General features: G+C 42.7%; 1 protein-coding gene across 1 annotated transcript in view; it reads right to left on the bottom strand.

Moving 5' to 3' along the window:
* The window catches only part of zc3h18 (zinc finger CCCH-type containing 18), a 43,119-nt gene that overhangs the window by 11,125 nt on the left and 7,615 nt on the right, over positions 1-24,379 (bottom strand). The window contains exons 5-11 of the mRNA XM_056599770.1: positions 23,739-23,834; positions 22,637-22,779; positions 22,265-22,297; positions 21,372-21,489; positions 20,703-20,983; positions 8,819-9,004; positions 2,395-2,520 (exon numbers count right to left, since the gene is read on the bottom strand). Coding sequence (XP_056455745.1) covers positions 2,395-2,520; positions 8,819-9,004; positions 20,703-20,983; positions 21,372-21,489; positions 22,265-22,297; positions 22,637-22,779; positions 23,739-23,834 — 983 coding nt within the window. The remainder of the gene's footprint in view (positions 1-2,394; positions 2,521-8,818; positions 9,005-20,702; positions 20,984-21,371; positions 21,490-22,264; positions 22,298-22,636; positions 22,780-23,738; positions 23,835-24,379) is intronic.

Raw genomic sequence — 24,379 nt, 5'->3', positions numbered from 1 at the left:
ACTGGCTCTGCTTTAAAATTGTTCAATGATTTCATGCAAGGAATTTAAAACATTTTTGGCATGCACAGACAACAACTACAATGCGGATTTCCGCTTGCTAATTATTGAAGCCATTAAAGCCAGTTCCAAAGTGTGACCTTGACATGCAACTATTACAACTTTTAAGGCAGTGTTTTGAGGCCCTTGGCCTAGGTCTTCTGTCGAGCCAATCGACCTCCGGTTAAAATCTCTTTCTAAAAGGAGAGGTAAAAAAAGCTGCTAAACAGCAAAACAGAAATACAATCCTGTAATGCAAAAAATGCTAAACGAAAACAAAACATTCTTCAACCGGACCCCGTCCATCCACCTGTTCCAACTGACATGGGCCTCAACCATCTAGGCCTTTAGTCAACCAAAAACACATCAGTATCAATATAAAGCGGGTCGGGCAGCAGCGTGTAGTATATAGACCACACTGGTCAGAGGATTCCATTTTAGGTTGTGTTCAATGGATGGCGCTGCGATTCGTGCTAAGGTGCCAATTCCGATATGATCACATCCAAAGCCTATCGAGCGTTAAACAAGAAAGTTGCCGGAGAATCGCAGACATGAAATAATGAGCGTATATATACACACACACACACACACACACACACACACACACACACACACACACACACACACACACACACACACACACACACACACACACACACACACACACACACACACACACACACACACACACACTTTAGATGATATGCCTACATACTTTAACACTTTTCGGTCTCGCCTTCTTTAAGTTGGGCGAGTTCAAAGTTGTGAAGAACGGGGTGTTTCGACCTCCTGCCATATCAGTCTTACAGTCTTTCAAACCATATGATCATTAAAACAAACTACGGCCCCTCCGATATTACTTGTATCCATAATTCATTCATGTTATTTGTAACACGTTATAGCCCATCACTCAATAATAAAACACATCGGTCTGCATATGTCCCTCTGTTCCCCGAAAAGAATGGATTAAGAGCTTTTTCCCTTATGAAATGAACACCAGCAAAGTGCATAACAACAAACCAATTGATTCAACCAACCAGAAGCCCACAACCACATTCTAAGCTACATCAGATCTCACACAAAAAATATGTTGGTATAATACTTGACAGCAAACTCAAAGTTTGATGAGCTAATAAATTCAGTAGTGTTATCCAGCGTCTTCCAGCTCAAGAATTGTTGGATTTTCTTAATGGCCCCATCCCCTCCGCTTCCAATCACACTGCAGCCAGGCTATTAACCAGAACTAAAAAGGGTCCATATCACTGTCGTTGCAGCACATCACATTGGCTCCCTGTCTGATACAGAATCTGGTTCAAAAATACTAGTCCTTACCTTTAAAGCTCTGCATGGTACTGCTTTTTAGTTCTCTCTCCTAACCACACAAGCCCTGTAGGTCCTAAGAACAACGCCTACTAGCACAATCTCCCCTTACCAAACCAGCAGGTCCCGAGGTCCTCAGAAAAAGGCCATCATCTCCCCTTACCACCCCAGCAGACCCTGTTGGTCGTCAGAACAATTTTTACCAGCATCATGTCCCCTCAACCCCCCTGAGATTGAGCCCGGAAGTTGTCAGAACAAGTCCTACTAGCATCCTCTCCCCTTACCACACCATCAGGCCCTGAAGGTCATAGAACAAGGCCTACTACCGTCACCCCCCCTTACCACACCATCATCTCCCCATAACAGACTACTACAGCCCTGAGGTCTTCAGAACAAGGCCTGCTAGCATCATCTCCTCTCACCCCACTACTACAGCCCTGAGGTCTTCAGAACAAGGCCTGCTAGCATCATCTCCTCTCACCCCACTACTACAGCCCTGAGGTCTTCAGAACAAGGCCTGCTAGCATCATCTCCTCTCACCCCACTACTACAGCCCTGAGGTCTTCAGAACAAGGCCTGCTAGCATCATCTCCCGTCACCGTAGTACTACAGCCCTGAGGTCTTCAGAATGGTTTAGTATTTTTTGTACGCCGTTTATTTTGAAATCCTTTTGTGTATTCGCTTTATTTCCTGTGTTTATTGCGTCTCTATCTTAACAGACTGAATGTTATATTCTGTGTTTGCTCTTTTAGCATGCATGAATAAATCAGAAAAACTCCTGGTTTGTATTTTAAGGGGCCAAAACGTAAACTAGTGCTGCTGTTTACGTATTTACATGACTATGATTAATCTCCTCAGAACATGTTCCGCACTTGCTTACAGCCCTTGAAATGCTAGTACTAGAGTTGTAATGGAGAATTCATATGTTTTTCCATGTTTCCTATTTGTTGCTTGGCGTCCTGGTGATGTGTAATCCGTCACCCCTGTAGGGGACCCATTGGCCATGGCTTGGACGGAATTGTGTTCCAAGACGGCTACCTGGATCGGCTGCCGCTGATGGAGCTGTGGTGGGAGGAGTGGCTGGAGTAGGAGCTGAAGGAGGAGGAGCGCGAGCGGGAGTGCGACGACCCACTGCCTGTGAAAGATGAGGACCGAGACGACGACCTACAAAGCAAACACAGAAAGGATTTCAATTTCATTCAGAGGAACCTCACAAAAAAAACAACACGCATTACAAATCATACAGACGGACAAATGCTCTCCCTCGCATCAAAACCACCCACATCCTCCCCATATCAACCATTGGTTATTAGACAATAAAGGAAAGAAACAAATAAACACACAAAACAAAAAGACATGAGGAAAACAGTTGCAGCTTGTATGCAAATGATAAAGAAGAGACCTCTTAAAGATGAACTGAACTGAAATAATCAACATAGACAACCACCCTTTGAAACCACCCTGAGACCATGAACCTATTAAAGAACATGGTTTATCATCTGCCTAATAACATGGTTATCAAAGACATGGTTTCACCAAAAAATCGTATCTGTGTGGACGGGGCCTGAAAGCAAGGGCGCAACTTTGGGTCTACCATTGAGGGGGTTAAACTCTCGGCATATTTATCTATTTGTTTATTTGTTTTTTATTTATTTATTCATTGAATCATTTTCTTATGTAAAAGGTAACATGCCTATTTGCCATTCTTGTATTAGAATTTTATTGCGATACTACAGATTTTGGCTACTCTTTGACTATGTATGCCGTATGACACAGTAGTTAAATTCAGTGTTTAAGCACTAGTCAACAGTGGCTGACTAGTGCCATTTAATTGGTTTTGTGTGTGTTTTCACTATCTTATGAAAAAACCCTGCAAGAACTTTAAAGATGAATCAATTGCATCACTGTTTTGGCACCTGCATGCAGCAAATGTATTATGCACAATTCAACTCTCAATGCAGCACACAATACATGGTGGCACACTGGAGTGCAGCTTGCACCTCTATTCTCTATCTGTAAATCCCATTTGAAGGCATGTTACAACATATTAGGCTGCAACTTAACACACATACCATACCAAGTATTTGACTAAAAGAAACAGGATGTTATACTGACGTCTATTCTGCCAGCAACTATAGCACTACTAGCAGACTATAGATATTGTTGGGCAATTCAGATAAAAGCACCAAACACCGGTTTGTCTCACAGTGTAAAAGAAATGAACTGTGTACACACTGACTTAGTTAAGAGGTCCAATTTTTCCTGATGGATGTGACACACTGCAACAAGGTTCAGCCTCTGCTGTGTCATAGTTGTGCATAACCAAGTCTTTGATCGTCTAAGAGCACTAAAGCTCCTCTCTGCCTCAAGAGGACGAGACTGGTACCACAAGGAGTAATCTCAGAGTTTGAACTTCAGTAAATAAGCCTTGCACCTCTGCTGGCAACTCTTTGAGAATGTTTGTAGCCTCTCCACAGGAACTGTATACGTAATTATGTTTGAACATAGGTAGCTGGATTCCAGCAGCTGGGCATTCATTACTGGGTAGTCATGAACCACCGGATCAATATTTCCAGAAAGCAAGGTGTTCTCCAGCTTTTGTAGGGTAAGAAGACCACCCTGCTGGAAACGTTGAGTGAACTGCGTGTGAATGGTGTGAAGTGCCTCAGAAAACTCAACTCTGTAGTATTCCATAGGAGTTTTAGGACTGAAACCCCTTGACTCTCCACTATAGCGCTTGGATGGTTGTCGAACTCTTGGCATAGTTATGGGTTCTAAGTCTAAAGAATTCACAACTGTAGATGCCCTCTCAAAAAGGTGTTAGGCCTCATCACTCCTCTTGCCATTGAGAGGATATTGTCATACTGTTTTAAAAACTGAATGAATGTTGTCTAACATGTCTAACAGTCCATTTAGTTTCAAAAAGTGGTTTCAGGGCACTTGAGGTTCCATGGTTAGATAACGCTATCTTATGAAACATGTTTGAATTTGCCAGACTGTCCACACAAAACTCCTAATTGATTTACCCAGTCAAGGGCATCTCGCACAACTATCGAAGCTGTGCATGCCTTCTGTGCTATCAAATTAACACAGTGTGCTCCACAGTGCACATATAAAGCAAGTCGTTGTTTCTTCCTAATGTGAGCCTGGGTTCCAGAATATTTGCCAGACATATTCGCTGCGCCATCATATGTCTGCCCACGCAGTGCTGACAATGGCATTCTAATGCTACATTTGCAAGACATTCTCATGTGGTCTCATGCACTGAATACATCCCAATGAATTCCTCATGAGGATTTAAGTCATGATCCACATAACAAAGACATACAGATTCTTGTTCTTGACCTGATATGTCTTGTGTCCCATCAACAATCAAGGAAAACTGTGTGGCTGGGAGGTATCGAAAAGTGTCAGCTATTCCTCTGATAATGTCTTTTAACGTCACATTGAAAACATATGACCCCTTGTAAAGTGGCACTGTAATGCAACCAAGGAAAAGTTGTGAACCATTTTTGTTGAAAAGACAACACACAATTATCTCACTTCTGCACTAGTATAAACTTTAAAAGGTTGTGCAGGCTTTGTGCAGGTGATGATGTCTGAAACATCAAATCCCTCTCCGTTCATGTTGTCGGTGTCTGACTGGTCCCTGACATGGGGCTCAATATCCTGTGTTAAACATGACATGAAAACGTGTTACTCTCTGAAATAACAATCCTATTAAATTAATGTATTGTACATATCAATAACACTATTCACAGCTAAATTATGTTCCCTTGTGTTCTCACCTGCTCATTTGCCTGACTGCTGCCCTCATCATGTGACCCTCTTTGAGGAAAGCACAGGAACCAAATGACTTGCTTTACACAAGTCCTCTCATTCAAAACAAAATACTGAGGCACAATGAGCCATGTCAAGATAAGTCAGGACTTTTTGAGAGGGCATCTACAGTTGTGAATTCTTTACACTTAAAACCCATAACAATGCCAAGAGTTCGACAACCACCCAAATGCTATAGTGGAGAATCAAGTGGTTTCAGTCCTAAAGTTCTTAGGGAATACTACAGAGTTGAGTTTTATAAGGTACTACACCATTCGCACGCAGTTCACAGAACGTCAGTGTTCTGACAGTGTATGTTTAGATGCACCATTTTGTTCAAGGTCTCTTACCTGGTCATCTGTGCCTCTTGCGCTGCCTGTCTGTGCTCTCTCTCCCTCATTATGGTCACCTGATCCTCCTCTCTCTCCTCCTTCAATTGCTGTACCTCCTCTGTCACCTCCTCCTCTCTCTCCTCCTTCAATTGCTGTACCTCCTCTGTCACCTCCTCCTCTCTCTCATCCTTCAATTGCTGTACCTCCTCTGTTGCCTCCTCTCTCTCTCTGGTCACCTGTCTCTCTCTTATCACCTCCTTGGCCATTTCCATCTCTTTCCCTCTTCTCCTGATATATAAAAAATCCCAGTTAATGTTCAAATGGTTTGAGAGAGGTGGTATATCCTTTTGGAGAATGCGTGTTCCCTCACCAAAAAGTTGTAAAGCATTTTTAAACACCTTTCGCCCACTTACTAGCACATTAAGATTGCTGCAAAATAATATTATTATAATTATTATTATTATTAAGAATAATAATAGTAATGTTGTTTCAATGTTTCCTAAGAGCAAGCCTACTCACATGCACCGTCAACCGTGTGTATGTGTGTACAGTACAGGCGTGCTCGCTCAAAAGGAGTGGCATAACCTCTGAACTAGTGCATAGCAGCTAGCTGTCAATGGATGACATCTCTAAGTAAATTTGTGCAATCCCCCCCAAAACGTGTGACTGTATTGGAGCAAAAAGCAACTTGGTCCCTGGTCTGTATTCACGTTGCATTTTACCCACCCGTACCCGAGTACCTTTTAGGCAGTGGGTTCTAGAATCTTAGGTTGAGGACGTCTATCGCTTCCATAACAACGTATGCTAAACTTAGAAATTTCACGAAGTTAGCTAACAAGCTAGCTCTTATAAAGCATGAAACAAATATCTGGCATGAACCCAGAATTTTTCGGATCGTCTGGTTTTACTGCACATAGCACACCAATTATACTGTTTGAATGTGAAATTAAACAGAATTAAATGGTTTCATTCTCCACTGATACCTCTTCATTCTGAGGGTTTTTACAGATGATTAAAACATGATACTATCTTGCTGGCAAATTAAATTAAAACGAAAACAAACAAGTTATTCATTCAGAATATTTCATATTTTTGTTAATCTGAATTATGTGTAATGATATTGGGGGGGTTATATTAGCTGGATCTGATTTTGGGGTGGGTCATGACCCCCCTAACCCCCCCGCAGATTACGCGCCTGCTTGAAAGACATGTTAGATGCACTTTGGGACATACACCCGTGGATGAGCGTGGATGAGCATAGATGCGAGGCGGATTCCCGAGTGTCACGTTTACTTTAGGTGGATGTTGGAGGTTTACTTTCTGGTGGATGTTGGTGGACATTGCACAAAAGGATATTGCACAGATACATCTTACTATGAAGCTACTTCTTCGAGTGTAACTCCCTCTGCATCAGCAATCGGCTAGTCGGTGAGCATCAGGGCGAGTAGAAAAGGACATATGTGGAACTTCTGTTTACAGACTCGCCGTGGTTTAATTAACAGCTTGGAAACATAGATCTGTGATATCGTCAGAGCAATAGTTTATACACTTTATGGTCGGAGTGCTAGCTTGTGGGGATTGAAATGACAGGGGCTATCAGAGGGTTAGCCAGTTTTAAGGATGCTAGCCATGTATTAAGGGCTGGTTTCCTATTCAAAGGTAGCCTGTGGAAATGTATGATTACCCCAGCTGCCTTGGCCCTATATAATTAATTACTGCAGCCAGGGGCAATGCAGTATGATCCTCCTGTAGACCTGGTTGTTTGATTTTCCATTCAGCAAGCCTCAGAGTCTGACTCATTACCTGCTATTGCTGCTAGAGCCACAGAGTTAAGTTACCATGCCAGTGACGTACCTGATTTGTGAAATCCAACATGGCCCCGTCCAGCCCCGTAACATAAACAACACTTTCACCGTACAATTGTATCCCTTTTAGCAAGTTCAGCCATTTTTAGTTATTGTACCAATGAGAAGGCAGTCAATAATATCAGTTATATCAACTAAACTTCAAATTTCAGTTCAGTTCATCTTTAAACTGATGAAAAGAGGAAATGGCTCTGAGAGACATAGGTAAACTCTTCCAAGTAGGAGGCTCTCCGCCCAATTTCTTTGGCTATTCTTGGAACAAAATAGAAAAGACATTCGTATCTCTTAGGCTATAGGATGAACGATATGGAATCTAATGTTGTTTCAGATATGATGGGTAGATTGAAAAAAAGCATTTGGAAAAAAACTGTAACCAGTGTAAATGGTGTCGAGCATTTTGTGAAAGAAGATTCAAAGACTGATAGATATGACCGTGATGAGTTCTGAATGGACACCTCGAAACAACTCTGCAGACTATTATAAATCACATTCAGAGGTTCGAGATTGGTTTAAGCTGTGTTCTATAAACAACATCCGCATAATCAATTATGGGCAAAAGAAGCTGAGTAATAATTTGTAGCAGTTTATTTTTTTAGGATGCAACCATATCAAATGATGAGCATTACTAAACCATCGATATGGTAATATGTTTAATAATGCGAGGGTAAGTGACACTCATGTCTGGCATCTGTGTGTGCGTGTGCGTGATGGTCCAGGTAGTTTCAAGGTCCGGTATAATACAATTTGTACCATTGAAAACCCAGGGTAGGACCACAATGGCATCAAATGCTCCATTCCCAGTCAGTACTCTCACAGGAACTTTTATAAAATAGTATCAAAATCTGGTACTTTATTTAAACCATTTAAAGACTGACAGTAGTATTTAAATCCAGGGTCTTCAACTGCAGAATATGTCTGTAAACGCTATAAACACATACAAGCCATTGATGATCTCTTCGTTTCGATCAGGGTTGAGTGTTAAATGTTAGTAGTTTAATAAGTTATTTAGGTTCAGACCCTTTGCTCCCCTCGTGCTATTAATGGTTGATCGTGTTTGACATTATCCCCAAAGAATAAGAAATGCAAGTCGAGGATGGTCACTGATTTAACCATCATCCTTTATCCTAATGACATTGGCTATATCTTTCTCTACCTTTATTTCGTTCTTGGCCATCACTCAGTATCGCATCACTGATGTCATCACTTCGGCAATGTTACTGGCTATGTAATACAGATCATAAAGTCCTTCTAATATTAAGTGTCACTGTTTTAATAATTACTTAGTTGCCTCTTCAAAATGGGTTCAAATCTGACATCTTGGTCTTCTCTCTCCCTTACCAGATTGACTCCATCTCGAAACCACTCGCACACAAAACCGTGGGTGAGAAAACCGTATCACCCTCTCACTCTATCACTCATCGCCCTCTCACCCAGTCACCCTCTCACCTGGACGAGTGGGACATGGTCACAGAGGAGCCCGAGGGGCGGTGGCGGCGGCGGCCCCGCGGCGGCGAGCCCATGGGCTGCCGTCTCCGCGGCGACTTGGACCGGCGCCAGGGATCTTTCCACTCGTCTGGTCGCCTCATCGTGGGCGTCATGGTGTCCTTCTTGGGCAGCGGCTCTAGCGGCCTGCTGGAGAGAGGGCGGCGGAGGAACAAGGTTGATGAGAGGACGCTTGGTTCATTTTTTTTTCAAGTGAACTCAGGTACAACGCTGCCACACCTGCCTTGAGGCATCCCCCCAAAGCCATGCCCACAAAACAGGTGACAATCTCACTTGCTTTAGAGCGGCTAGCCTTTTGGACTGGTTCGACAGGCAGCGTGCTCGCAGGTAGATGATTAGGAAAGTAGACAGACAGATAAGCCGTCCAATAATTGTATTCGAGCCCAAGGAAATTATTGGACGGCTCGTTACAGGCCTGTGACAGCCACAGATCTTATTATTTTTAGAATTTATCGATTTGCTCTCACGATATTAACCAAATTTAAACAAATATGAACCCCTTTAAGTTGTGACCCTAGCTTTAAGTTATGATATATTAAATATCAAACGGATATCTACGCTGCATATCACAGTGATCCGCCGGGGAGAACTAAAGACGTCATCCCCCGTCCTGTGTGCCTTGTGTGGACACCCAACGAGGAGACGGTGCTTCAAAGCAAAGCCAGGGAGCAGCAGTACCCCTCTCTATAGAGCAATCCTAAAAAACTTAAATACTCAGACACAATAGGCGCATTACATAGTACCCTCTGCCTAACAAAATACCATCAAACCGGATACGTCTCACGCTTTATAATGTTCCCAATGGATAAGAGTCACTAGATGTGATTAGTTGTGTATCCCGCTAGCTCTACAATCATGAAAAGCATGTCAATAACTGGGCCGCCAGTGGAGCTCCGCTGTAGGTTCCGCTGCACCGGAAAATACTGGTTCAAATGACTCTTGATGTCTGTATGTTTTGAGCAAATCAGAAGGTGGCAGGAACATGCCACCTAGAGCACATGAGCTCCTTTTTTGTGTCAATAATATCTAATTCTATTACATCACAGTACAATTGGTTATCAAGAAACGTGTTGAGGACACCCCCCTTCACATGATTTGTGTCAATATCCAGTGTTGTGCAAGTTCACACTTCACAAGAGCTAGATCAAAGTTCAGTTTAAAATAAACTAGTTTATGTTCAGAGTTCACCATTTTATTATTTTTAACTAAGTTCACAGTCCCAAAAAAATAGGATAAACAATGCATAACCGTCATTAGCGAGCCAATGCCACTTTCAGTAGCTGCAAACGGGAACGTTCAGTTCACCAAATATATAAGCGTGTTAAATGACCGCCGCTCTTTTAGCGCGTTCATGCACAACACTACCAATATCTAATTCCATGAAAGCAACGTCTTAGTAGTTATTGCACTGAAGCATAATGCACCACTTTTCCTGCAGGGCGACCCTGAGGGGTCAAGAGCTGAAAAGGATGAATGAATGCAGCTACTGTCATCTCACAAACCTGAAAATACTTTGCATTCCTAGAAAAAAGCTGGGGATTTCCATCGATGGCAATCGTCAAGTTTTGCATGATTCGCTGAAAGGTGTGTGAAAGCTGGTAGATCTTCCAACAAATTCCTCCCACACGTTGCAAATTATTTCCAATTTTCATACCATTATCCTATGTTTACTTTCTCCAAAGGACTGGTATTTCCAGACATTTTTTTTTATATATGTGTTGATGTTTCGGGTCCATGAAACATTTGGCCCAACTCCAATCACAGACCTCAAAGCTTTAATAAATGGCTTAACCGTTGTCATGCGACAAGACGTTGGGTACCGTACTACACAACTACAAACAGACATCAGAGATAAACCGGAACGCTTCTGAAACCAAACACTTCTATGCAGTCCTGAGATCTGTTTATACAGATCAGAGTGACCCTAGGTCAACCCCTCGAGAGAAAAAGAGCCAGGCACTCGAGACATAGCTGAATAAACAAAATTGTTTACATGACGATGATTTAAATACAGATTGACGTAGAGACAACTGATGAGACACAAGCAGGAACACATCTACGGAAAGGTACTTGACGGATGGATAGAAAGAGATCCATACTTGATTTGGCACATGCTCCCTCCATAGTTGAAGCATGGCTGCGGGGTTTGAGTTGTATTATGACAGGATGCTATAAACTCTGTCCTGCATCCCCTGCGTGGGTCCTTACATAAAAGACCCACTCCATGGGGTTTTCCCAAGAAACGGAAAGAGGTTTATTAAATGCAGTGTTTAATCACAAACTTCGGAAGCAGAGTCATCAAGTGTGTCCCTATACACACATGATCCGACCAAATATTTGAGGGCAAAGATTTATGTGTCTGGATCTGCTACCGGGATGCTTTGACCGGATGATGCAACATGTATGTTTCTGTACTAGCGCTTTACCTCGCATTTACAGCAACCAACAGAAAGTGGTACAAGGTCCCCCCGCTCTGAGCCAATGAGCTCATCTGTGGAATTAGGGAAGTGTTAGGTTAGGTTACTTATTACTTATTGAACTTCTGACAGGCCTTGTTCAAAATAACTGCTAACTGCAAGCCAACAAACCATGCACACACAAGGTGACGCTGATAACGGCAGGAGCTAAAAATAGAACCACAACAGTTGGGCTATTTTTAGCCCTTGGACGGGCTATCCTTAAAAAGCAGCTCATGGGCGTGTGGATGAAGCAACAAGGAAATTAGGGCAATTGAACCCACCCCCGCCTCCAGACACTTAAGAGCCCGACAATCTAGAAAATAAACAAATAAAGTATTTCCCATAGAACTCAGACAGACTGAGGGGGATCGAGTGCCCCCTGTCCAGAAACAAACACATTCCGTATTTTTCAAAGCTATTCAGCAATGAAATGGGGGTACATGCAACATCAATCTAAAACCCCATGCAATGAGCTTCACTTAACAGTTGCCAGAGACGCCATGGATGTAAAGGTTAAATTGTAAGAAGGGTTGCCATGCACGTTTTCCTGATTGGTTTGGTTGATAACGATGGCTGCTTTTGCATTTCCAATTATATTTAGTTAACTGTTTAGGATCTTAAATGGATTGTAATAAAAACGCTGGGCTGAGATTACTCATTAGGATATGGCAAAGCATGCCTACTTTGTTAGGTCGCAATTCAACAAAAGCGGCATTCTTCAAGATGGGCTTAGAGTAATTGCGATTCATGGCTACTGCCAAGAACAAACAGTAAAAAGTAAAAAGAAAACCAAAGCCCTCTTATTGGACGTTATTTGACTGCCATTTTTTTTTATTGAATCAAAGAGCTTTGAGGCTTCGGCAGTAGAAATGAGTCAGGGCCACCGCGGTGTAACAAGTTAATGTGCAACCCTGCAATAACATGTGAAGGATAGGCTCTGAATGTCCCGCCTCAGGCCTTTCCTCCTCCCCACCTTACTCATTTCCGACTGATGATGCTCAAAGGTTGACCAACATCCTGCAAGTGCAACATTATCTCACGACCCCGACTGCCGTTTTAAATACGCCTTTAAAGTTGACATTAAATATCTTAAAAAAGCTTTGAAACAATCAGCAAAGCCATCGGCTAATGCAAGTGGCGGTGCTGGGTACACAACTACAGCTCTCTGTGTGTGGCAGTCAAAAAGGTGAGCAGACCGCATCAGAAGGATATGGAAAGTTAGGAGTGGCGGTGGGAGTGGAGCCGTGATGCAACGATGCAAAAGGAACACAAAAGACATCACAGGAAGGGAAACTCGAGCACGTCACATCCCGGGAAAACAATGGAGCGCTAGTTAGTCTTTCCATCTGCTGTCACCTGTGGAACAGGTTCAGGAGGCCTACTCTGCGGCCCGTCCGTCGTTGCATCACAACAAGAGGTCGACACTATTCCTTACACCAGACGAAGCCCCGGGGGTAGGCCCGACATGACATCCGATGCAGGGTTATCTCCAACCCCATTCAATCCCTCAATGAAGGAAGGTACGAAAAAAGTAGCCGCAGACAATGTTGCGTGATGATGTGAAGCAAGGTAGGAATGCTTTCTTTAAGAAGCGCACTCATGCAACGGATGACACAATTGCGAAAACAATGACTTGGAAATGCCGGTCAGTGAATCTATATGATGATCTGGTTACTCTGGCCAACCGCCAGGAACAGTGCCACAGTACATCAACTCAATACAACTGTATTCAATATGCAATTTAATCATATAATAATACATCTGCATAACATAGAATGTCATAAAAGGCTCTGGCTCTTCATCTGCAATGCAGTGCTATTCTTGCCCTGGGAACATCAACTTGAATACTTAAAAGTTTGAGAGAAAAGAAACGAATTACGACAATGCTAATCATTTAAAAGAGATCCAATACAGTTTGAATGTGAAACAGTCTAATCCAGTTTCTCTGACAGCAGTGTGGGTGTTTCCCTGGCATTTCCTACAAGCCAAGCATGATTGCGTTGACCATCGAACGTGAATGTCAACATTGGACTGTTCAACCACTCTTTGCAGGTATGTTGGACTGCCCTCTGTGGGCGTGTCCCTCACGGCACACTCTTTGGGACCATGATTCATCCTTCCTCCTAATCTTTCCTGCATTGTTATATTGAGTGGTGATGAAATTCATGATGCAGTGGGAAATAGTGACCACTGCTCACATTCCAAATATTTCTTCATCTTTTTACCTGTCAGAGTAGCTAAGGCAAGGCAATTTTATTCATGTTGATCCTGCTTTCCCAAGTTTCGTATTTACTCTGGGGATAATTAACCGATTGGTCTCAGAAGATTTTAATGGTCTAGAACAGTCTTTCCCAAAGACTTGGTCGTGACTCGCGACCCACGTGTGGGTCACGGGAGATTATATGTGGGTCACCAAATAAATGTTGTTTTTTTTAGGTTTTATCCTCTTAATGTAGAGTAAGACAGGAAGCTATGAGAGAGAAAGGGGAAGAAATGCTTATGTTACCTTACGTGGTTAACAAATTGATTGTTGACTGTTTGAATCGATTGATTGATTGACCTTTTGATAACAATAACTGCACTTAAACACAAGCCTACCTGTTCGACGTGAGCATTTCAACCTTTCAACAATAAGCATGTTTTTGATAGTACTGAATGTTCGTATGTTCTGATCATTTTACTTAAAACAATGAATCTATTATGAAAGGCTTGCGTAAATTGTGTTCGTTTTACTATGGAAAGGCAATGAAAACACAGATTTACTTGGTCTCATTTATGAAGTATTTAACAAGTGTATTATGTTTTCAACAACACATGCATTAAAAGGTGACATTAAGCCACCAGGTGTGAGTGTAATAAGCCATTACCGGATGTTTTACCAATCTCCCTCTTCTGACATCAAAAGTGGGCGTGTCCACCTACATGTGGACACATGCAACTCTACCAGCCTACCCAGTTGACCAGAAGACTTTGCTCATCTATTTGTCATACAGGTGGTCACGTCCACTTGTGATGTCAGAAGAGGCAGATTTTCAAAACGGCTTGTAATGGCTAATCACACTCACACCTGGTGGTATAATATGTGACCTTTAAACAAAGTTCTGATTTATCTCTTCGAAATGGTTTAAGATCATAGATAAATGTTCAGGAATTTTCAATAATGCAGAAAATGTGTTACTCTCACGATTTATTGATAAGGCCTATTGGGAATTGGGTTGAGGTTTAGTAATTGAAAGAAAATAGGTCCCCACGAAAAAAAGTTTGGGAAACACTGGTCTAGAAGGCTTATGCTGTATAAGCATATTAGTTATATAATTTGGCCCTAAACCATGTAGAGATTTATATTTGAGCAGCATGATCTTAAAATCACCAGGCGATTAGTTTAATACGCAATTATTTACTAATTTTATATCATTGTTATGGTCATTTAAGTTAATTTTGGACACCACCACCACTACCACTATTAATACTATGTTGCAAGAAAGCAGAGACGCGACATGAAAGTGCATTCAGATGTCACTGTGAAAACAAAAGGCAATGGTTTAATGACAGTAACAAAACATCCGCCCTGCCCTAGAATAAGCTGGACTGAGTAATGTTGTGATGACGTGCAAACCGAAAAACATCCCACAGAAAGGATTAACAATTTACGAATGAGACTCAACTCCCACTGATACGTTGCAGATCTTTTAACAGACTGGTAGACAACATATAAATACCTGGGGACTCATTAATAACCGTTGCGAACGCACAAAACGGGGCTGAAAGTGGCGTACGTGATTTTCCACGCCAAGGTTGTGATCTATAAAAAACTAACTTGACGGGAGAATGTGTGCAGCCCTAAGCAAACTCTGACCCATGCGTACACATGGTTTGGAGAAAAAGGAGAATTGGCGACACAGACGGTGTGGTGGTGAACTGAAGTAAGACTGAAGAAATGTAGAGTGAGAAGAACGATTATGTTTTGTCATCGGCCTTCATAAATTTAATTTCAACCCGTATCATGCGTTAAATCTATGTAATCAGAATAATTTAAGTCAACTGTGTTATTCCTCAGTTATAACTCCAGAAACATCTCCTTAGAATCAAAATGAAAATTCCCATTTAATCCCATCACTCCATACTGTCCACTGCATGGAATAAAGCATCTGTCCAACATTTGTCAATAACATAATATTTTTATGTGACACTGTAACACATAATTAAATGTCAATTAAATCCCAAGTGTGGAAAACCAAGCCACATACTCCTCATCACAATCGTTATATTATTGTCCGTTCCTCTTGACTCTTTTCATGACAAATCAGGCATTAAAATGGGGTTATGTTCAAGAACATTTTACGTGGGTGATTACAAACTGATTATCCAAGGTGTTCTCGGTCAATCTTATTACCATAACCCTATAAATACAGCGGTGAGCCCCGTGCGTAATGCTGCTCCATGGCACTGCTGGCACTGCTGGAGAACCATGCAAATGGGAGGATTCGGAGGGAGAGGGGGTCTTCAGGGACCATAACGATTTATTGGTACATAAAAATATGTACCTTTGTGTCAGACCACTTCTTTTTTAATTCTGGGACTGTGCGCTCTGTGCCACTGACAGAGTTCACTGCTGTAGCAAATGTTGCCACTCACTCTGCTTTTTGTTGTTAGCGATCCCAATCCCGTGAACGCCGAACAAAACTACTTATCAGGCCTCCACCTCACCCACAACTTGTGGGTGAGGTGGAGGCCTGCTCACTTAGTGAGTGCGGATTGTGCAAAAAAGCAAAATTTCACGGTGGTTGAAGTGGAGACACTTGTGGGCTACAAGTGTCTCCACTTCAACCACCGTGAAATTTTGTTTTTTTGCTTTTCTCAGTCCTTCTGCCATTGTTTTCGACAAGACATAGTACTTGCATCCGAGTCCGTTTTATATGCAGGTCGCATTCATGAGGTCGTTTGCATTGACCATTTATGGTTAAAAAGGGGCATGTACAGGGCGGAACATGAAGCTGATTCAGCTGTGCACACTTGTAGGCATTCTGTGATTTATAAAGCAAAGAATGTTTAGAGGTGTGCTTACTAGGGCTGGGATAAACGATTATTTTTTAAACGATTCATCTAGCGATTATTTTTTCGATGCATCGATTAATCTAACGATTCATTTTTTCAGTCCGATTCGATTTCGATTAGATTCGATTATCGATTATCTCCCCATTAATTGACTAATAGCAATTTATACATGTTGATTTACATAAAATATGAATTCCTTAACATTTCAATACATGTTTATTGCCTTTAAATTCCAAAATAAAAGTTCAAAGTAATGCAATTCTACGGTGCTCGGTCATCTGCAGCTGCTACCAGGTGGCGCCTCTTCAGGTGCTGGTGAATTGCCGTGGTGCTAGAATGGAAAGTCATTTTGCAAAGACGACATATCAAGGAATCGTTTCCTTTTACATTGAATAATTCCCATACTTAGAGGAACGAGTGCCTGGCGCCTTGCACTTATGAAAGTCTGGGGAGCCACTCGCGTTGCTACTACGCTCCGGTGCCGCCCATCTAATTATTATTATTATTATTTTTTTTTTTTTTTTATCGACGCGCATTTTTCTCGTCGACGTAATTTATGCGTCGACGTAATCGATTACGTCGACGCGTCGTCCCAGCCCTAGTGCTTACGCAGAGTTTTATAAGTCTGAATATTTTTTGGCGCACTCAAAACTTGGCTTTTGGGCGCACGTACACTTCTAGTAACGATCCCACGCAGAGTTTTATAAATGAGACCCCTGATCATTTTTAAGTGATTTGGCATGAGGGGAAAACGGAATGCCTAGTGGCCACCTATAGAGTTGTGCTGTGGTCCGATATCCATACTTCCATTGAATCATAAAACACGGGATGAGATGTTACCTGTCCGTTGTGCCAATAGATGGTATTGATGCTCACATGAGGTTTGCCTTGATGTTGACAGTGACGTGGGAACCGACATGGGAAAGATGTACATTTCGGGACACATCCTCAGTAGTGTACCTTTGAATCAGTGGGTGTTACGGCCTTTCATCACTAGACACCCTCATCAAAGGTGGCCAGCTACAGGGTGATTGTACAGGGTGATAGTGAGCTTGTGTGAGTCCCATGCCCAATCATGATAATTGCCTGGTTGTGCGTGGTTCCATAAGCACACTTAAACGTAGTACACTATCCGCACTCACTAAGTGAGCAGATTTTCAGATGTCAGTGTTGTTCCAAAATGAATACTTTGTGGTGTACTTACTGGAAATTTGGATCGCAACTGCCCCCCACAATAAATATCCCGCTTTGAGCGGTGAACACTTTACGCCTAGCAGCTATAAAAAAACTAAAAAGCCATAAAAATGTGGAAAATACGCCGACGTGGGCTCAGCCTGGCTACGCCTCTTCCGCTATGTAGCTACGATGGTTGTCGTTGAGTACCAGAAGTGTACATCGATCCACAGCGGTTTGACCGTTTTGAGTGCACCATCCGGGTCCATTCAGTACACTTCTTTTCGCCCGATCATAATTGGAATGCCCTACGTCAGGGGTGCCCAACCTTTTTTGACCCAAGATCTACTTTTCAAGTAGCCAACCTCCCGAGATCTACCAGCCTAGTGTCAACATTGCAAACCTACCTTCAAGCGGGGGGGGGGGGGGGGGGGGGTTCATTCCGTCTGCGCACAGCACCTTCTCAACAATATTCAATAATCTTCCTCCCACTCAGGTCTGAGCTCGTTTCCCCTCAGCCATGCCAACGTTTAGGAGTGCGTAACTACTGTTGACGGCTTTCAACTGCTGTTGACAGCGCATGCGCTACCGCGCGTATATGTCCCGCGCAAATTTTATTTTATCAAAAAAAAAAAAAAAAATTTTTTTTTTCTTCTTTACCCCTCGCGGTCGACTTGGGATCTGTCGGCGGTCTACTGGTAGACCGCGATCGACTGGTTGGGCACCCCTGCCCTACGTCATGGTTTCTCAACGGGGGCATTACCAACCCCAGGGGGCGTTCGCACAACCTAGGGGGGGCGCTGGGAACGTGATCTTTATTTTGGAGGGGGGTATTATAAACTTTCATGGTTTTCAAATCTTTTTGGTGCAAAAATAGGCTACCTGAAATAAATAGCCTATTTTCATTTATTGGTTTCTAACCTCTACCGTCTAAGCTACTTTTTACTGTCTATGCGCAGTGGAACAGTGGTCCACCGGTGTATTTCAGTCCTGCACACACACCCGGACTCCCGTTACATCAGCTATTGTCATGATCTCTATAGTAACGCTGATAAACATAACCCAAGTCTTTTTGTTTCATAGCCGGTTTCCCTCCTTCCTCTTGCTGTTGTTCAGTTCCAGCTGCTGAGTGTAGTCTCCACGAAAAGATTGTTGCATTTCAACTACAAAATATATATGCCTAATTAGGCCTCGCGCGTGATCCGTTTCGTGATTGGTTTGATAGTTAACTGTTATTCACTTGATTATTCAGGTGATGTGCATATGTTGTTTACATGATTTTTGTCCAGGATAAAATAACACATCTTGTAGCCTATAATGTTCCTTTTTATTAAAAAAAGACTACAATACAACTAGGGCTGTAACGATACACAAACTCACGATTCGGATTGTATCACGATTTTTGACCCACGGTTCGATTCATCCCAGGATTTTTTTTAATTTAAAAAGCTTTTTATTTAAACACCGCTTATATAACAATTAAATTAATGTAACATTTAATAACAAATAATTTGGAACACAGAACTGATTTGAACAGAAAGAATACTATTAAAGTAGGCCTATGGCAAAATGAATAAATAAATAACCAAAGATTGCAGTTGGAGGATGCTTGCCGGTAGGCAAAAACCCTCAACTAGTTTTGTGGTTTAGGCGTACATATTTGAATGTATTAGTGACAAATAAACAATAGAAATTTGAATAGTTTGGTAGCACTAACCAGCGTTCCCACTAGCAAAAACGGTGCTGGTCAAAGTGACCTGCATTGGTTTTGTTTTCGGTAAAATATCCTATTATCTGCCTTATTACACCGCGAGGCAGGTTCGTGGCTTTGAGTGTCGCGATTTCTGTTTCGATACGCATATCGTTACATCCCTAATTACAACCAATGCTGATGTGGTCGTGTTTTTTTCCCTATCCAACTTGCCTCCTATTGCTTGTAACAGTGGGCTAAATCTGCTTAATTATAATACAGGCTCATAGGGAAATTATCTTATAATTCCAGAAGAAACCAAAACGGCACAAAAAAGGGCTTTTTTATTTTTGAAGGTGTCATTCTACAAGAAACTGTTTAATCTTGTCCCTTCAGTGCAATATATAGCCCTGCCTCCCAGATGCCTTCATAATAAAATATATTAAAAAATAAACAACGTCGCATCTCTTGGCCACGAAAGAAGAGTTGAAGAATTGGTTGGATTGGACATTCATTAGTCTTGGGGCAGTCTCTCTCTCTCTCTCCCTCTCTCTCTCCCTCTCCCTCTCCCTCTCTCCCTCCCTTCGTGAAACAGGAGCACCAGAGCATATTTTTTCCACCAAATCTGACTCACGGGGCATTCATTGCTACTGGTGACCAAAGCAAAATTAATGAAAAAACAGCACCTTTAAGCAATATAGCACGAGTGTGAGGGGGGGGGGGGGGGGGGGGCGACAGAGGATCAGGGCAAGGTCAGGGTGGCGTTTGCTCAAAAAAGGTTGAGAGCCACTGCCCTACGTACTCATACTAAGTAAAGTAAGTATGGGAAGTACGGATACTGGAACACAGCATTGGTGTGCGGCTGGAAGCAATACAACTTGGTGCGTAGTGTGCATGAAAACACACCTGCTAAGATGAGCTCCAACAAAGAAGTACCAGACATGCCTTAGGCTTGCCATCCTATTGGCTGCACCATTTTAGGCTAAATTTGGTCCGTTGAGATATTCATTTCCTAATCCAGTGAATTAGAAACTTCTTTTGTTTAAGAGAAGAAAATATGATATGACCAACGACTTAATAGACCAAACTTAAAATGAATTGCAGTTTCTCTTTTCTTTCACGATTCTATTTAATTATTAGTAATAATATATGCCTTACCAAACCCCCATACCAGCAGGTTAGATTCATTGTCTTAATACTTGATTACTGGATACTGGATGGTTCTCCCCTCCAGCGGTGAACAGCGCAGCCAGACATATCACCATCATCGAGACACTCAAAAGCTACCACAAAGCTCACACATACCGCCTCTTCGGCTGCAGCGACGCAAACGACCCAGAAATCAGCTCACTTGGTTTGGTGGAAGCGACGACTCGATTGGACACAAACAGAACCGCACACAAATCCTGACACTTGGACGGAAGCGACGCCTTCGCGGCGGGAGACTTACTTGGTGGGCGGCGGGGGGACGGGCGAGTGGGGCTCGGGGCGGACCTTCATCTTGATGTCCTCCTCCTTCTTCTCCCGGGGCTCCCGCGGGGGGCGCACCCGGGGGGGGCGGTCCTTCTCCTCCCGCTTCAGGCGGTCCCGGTCCCACTCCTCCTTGCGGCGCAGGCGCTCCTTCTCGCGCTCCCTCTCGCGCTCCCGCTGCCGGCGCTCCCGCTCGCGGTGGTCCCGCTCGTGGTCCCGGTCCCGGTTGCGGTCCCGGGGGTCTCGCTCCCTCTCGCGCTCCTGGGGGCAAGGGTCATACACCCGACGTTTAATGAGGACCAGACCGGGCAGCCTTGGAAGGACGTGGGTATGGAAGGTGACAAGCGCCATCCTCGGTTACAGAATAAACCAGATCAATATTGTAAATAAGAAACTGTTCTTAATGTTTTATCTGGAAAAATAAAGGTTAAATAAAAAAAATAAAAAGGTAGGATTCAAAGTGTTGACCCAAACAGGAAAGAGGGAGTACGATTAACAAGATCGGATGCTATAAATGCACTGGACTGCCTGCTCGGATCGCATACAGGGCAGCGAAACAGACTGGCATACAATGCCACAAGTCATTAATACAGCTTTGGGTTCTATTAAATAACATAACAACAGTAGGTGTGGGGGGGGGTGTACTCACAGTGTAGTGGTATGGTAGAGGAGGGGCTTCTGTGTACTGCACTCTGAAGTTCTCGTACTGCCCCCCTCGCCACAGGGCCTCCATCTCATAGTCATAGTATGGGTCGGCATACGGCTCCCTGAAACAATTAAGACAAAAAGGACCTCAATATGTGGGAGAAACAGCGGCAGGGACACAGCTGGGCTGCCTCTGCACATTTTGGCCTTGATCCAGAAGAATCCACAAGGAGTCAATATGTGAAAACGACGGTTGTTCAATAACTGGAAAGGATGGTAGTGCTGCCCGCTTTGCGGTGTTAAATCCCTAGCTGATACATCAACAATCTCAAATGAGTTAACTCGTACTACATAAAGGCCGACCCAAACCTATAAAACATCCCAATCTAAATCATTAACCGCACACTGAGACCGACCATCAAAACATGTCCAGTAATGGACAGGACCAGAGTTTCTGAATCCAGCTGTGAGGATCTTGGCTGTCAGACCAAAGCAATTATCAATAGTGAGCAACACTTTGATGTAGGAATTGCATTGCATTTTCTTTACTTATTCAAATTTCTCTAGTGTCAGTGATTTAACACTTAATACATAAATGAGCTTTAGCAAACAATAATTTTAATTGTCAAAGCTTGAGGCAGAATCAAAAAACAAACAAATCCAATACAAACGAAAGCAATATCAACATGAGGAGACACAAACAGAAAGCTATTGCAAGAACGCATTGTTACATTTTCTGGCCCAGATACAGGTGGCCTCAGAATGAAGAGCTTAATGAACAAATCGTTTTACTCAGCCTGAAGTCAAGTATATGCCGAGAGACAAAAAGCCTATCTATAAAGGAAAATGTAAACCGAAAAATTAAACAGACACCAAAATATTAAGTCTGCCACTCACCCGGGGTAGATGGGTTCCCTGAAGTCCATTTCACTGAAAAAATTAAATAAAATTGATGAGTTAACATTCTGTTTATTACAGACGTGGTATTAAAATGAAGAATTGAGGGTTGGGAGAGAAAGTATTATTTGTTTATTCAGATACTTTATCAATCTTGTGGGAAGTTAACAGAAAATAGAAGAAAAGTGAAGGTAAAAAATGGTGCCCTTGAATACAATAAACTAGCATCAAATTGTTTCAGTAAACAATTAATGTGCACTTAGGCTTAGAAATGTATATACTCATAATGGATGATAAAATGTTAACTGAGGTGATAGGCTTGTGTATTATACCTCAATATGAGAGTGTGGGTGTGTGTGTGTGTGTATTTACTCTCTGATAATGCGGTAGTTGCGCTCTCTAAAGAAGTCGTTCTCCTTGTCAAACTCCCTTTCGTCCTCTCCAATGGTGACGTTGAAGCGCTTCTCCTCAAAGTCAGGCTCCTGCTCCTTGCGTATAGTGGCTTTCTTTAGAACCTGGGTCCCCATGTTTGAATAAAAAGAAGGTGAATCAATGCCTATGTACTTCACATGGAAAGGACGTGGTCTGGACCCCCCCTTTCCGACTGCCAAGGGCTCGTTATCAATGACCGTAGACCAAATGACCTCAGGAGGAATCGGACATGGAACTAATCAGGGCAATAACACATATGACACGTCAGTGGCGTCCATCTTTGTTGTTTATGCCTCAACGGTGTTGATTGGGCGCTGCTATGTACAGTCCTATCAAACCTGCCCCGCGTTAGATAAACGGCTGCTATTGTCCAGACCTAGGCCAGGTCTGCTGGAAATCTCTCTGAACGGGAAGGGGGCAGACGCATTATGCCAGAGCAAATAAAACGTGACTCTTATTTGATAGAAAGTGGGATAATACCAACAGTTTGAATCAAATAAAAATGAAAAGTCAGTCCTAAAAAAATAAATAATTTGCTTCCTTTTGGATGTCAGTTGAGGTCATGGGTAGGTAGGGAATTTATTTAATTTTTTCCAGCGGCAGCGAATGATAGGTAGGTTGTTTTCATTTAAAAACGAGAAAATTCGCTCATCCTTGTACAGAATGAAGAGGTGCTGTACAAAAACGTTATTATAGTTTGCATATATTTTTTATTTTATTTTTAATTATTATTATTAAAAAAAAATTGTAAAGCTCATAAAATAATTTGGGTCGCACATAAATTGACAGGGTCGGTCGGAAACCGGAACCGAACAACATTTTTTTTTCAGTCCTCAAGAGCTCAATGCGAGGAACGGTTTTAGTCTTCGACCGCTAATATGAGACGACACTTCATTGATCAGTCTAGACGCCGCCTCTGATGAACGGATAATGAACAGAAAACGTGTTTCACGTTTTCTGTTCATTATCCGTTCATCAGAGGCAGGCGGCCGTCTGGGGACAAGGGGGGGCGATCGGCTGATCAAAGACCGGTGGGCATCACCTCTTTGGCATGCCTCAGGCCCCGCTCCCAGGCACTCTCCACAGGAGGCTCCACGGGCGGCGGGGGCGGCGGGAGCTCCTCCACCGGAGGGGCGCCCTGCGGAGAAGGGAGGTCACACAACGGTAAGGAACACATGGAGGCACAGGTTCCTCCATTCGTCCACTCAGCGACAACAACAAGACAGGGCGAGGGAGCAAGAGAGAGTGAAGGAGGGATAGTGACGGAGAGAGGGATTGAGCGCGAGTGCAACCCATACAGTTTGATGCTCTTTTTTTCCTTCCTAATCTAAAATAAATCATTGAGAGCTGATATATTGGAGAAAGGTCTTGTTTACACACTGGTCAATGTTTCAGACATATTTAACAAAGTATGGAACCACTTGATGTCCTTGATGTTAGGGAGAAAAACGTGTTGGTTATCAATATTAAATCAGACACTTAATATATTTGTTATGGGCCTATGATTTATAATGTAGGCAAGATTGGGGTAAGATGGGTGGGTATATTGGGGGGTAAATTGACCACCCCCATATATTTAGGAAACTTTCCGCATGTATGGTCATTTGACCACCAAAGGACGCACCCATCAATTATATCTGGCTGTGGTGTAGAGAAGCACATGGTAAAGTTCCAAGTATGTTT

This window comes from Gadus chalcogrammus, chromosome 9 (genome assembly GCF_026213295.1).
Source record: "Gadus chalcogrammus isolate NIFS_2021 chromosome 9, NIFS_Gcha_1.0, whole genome shotgun sequence".
NCBI classification, from domain to species: Eukaryota; Metazoa; Chordata; class Actinopteri; order Gadiformes; family Gadidae; genus Gadus; species Gadus chalcogrammus.
This window is presented reverse-complemented; position numbering and strand designations above follow the sequence as displayed.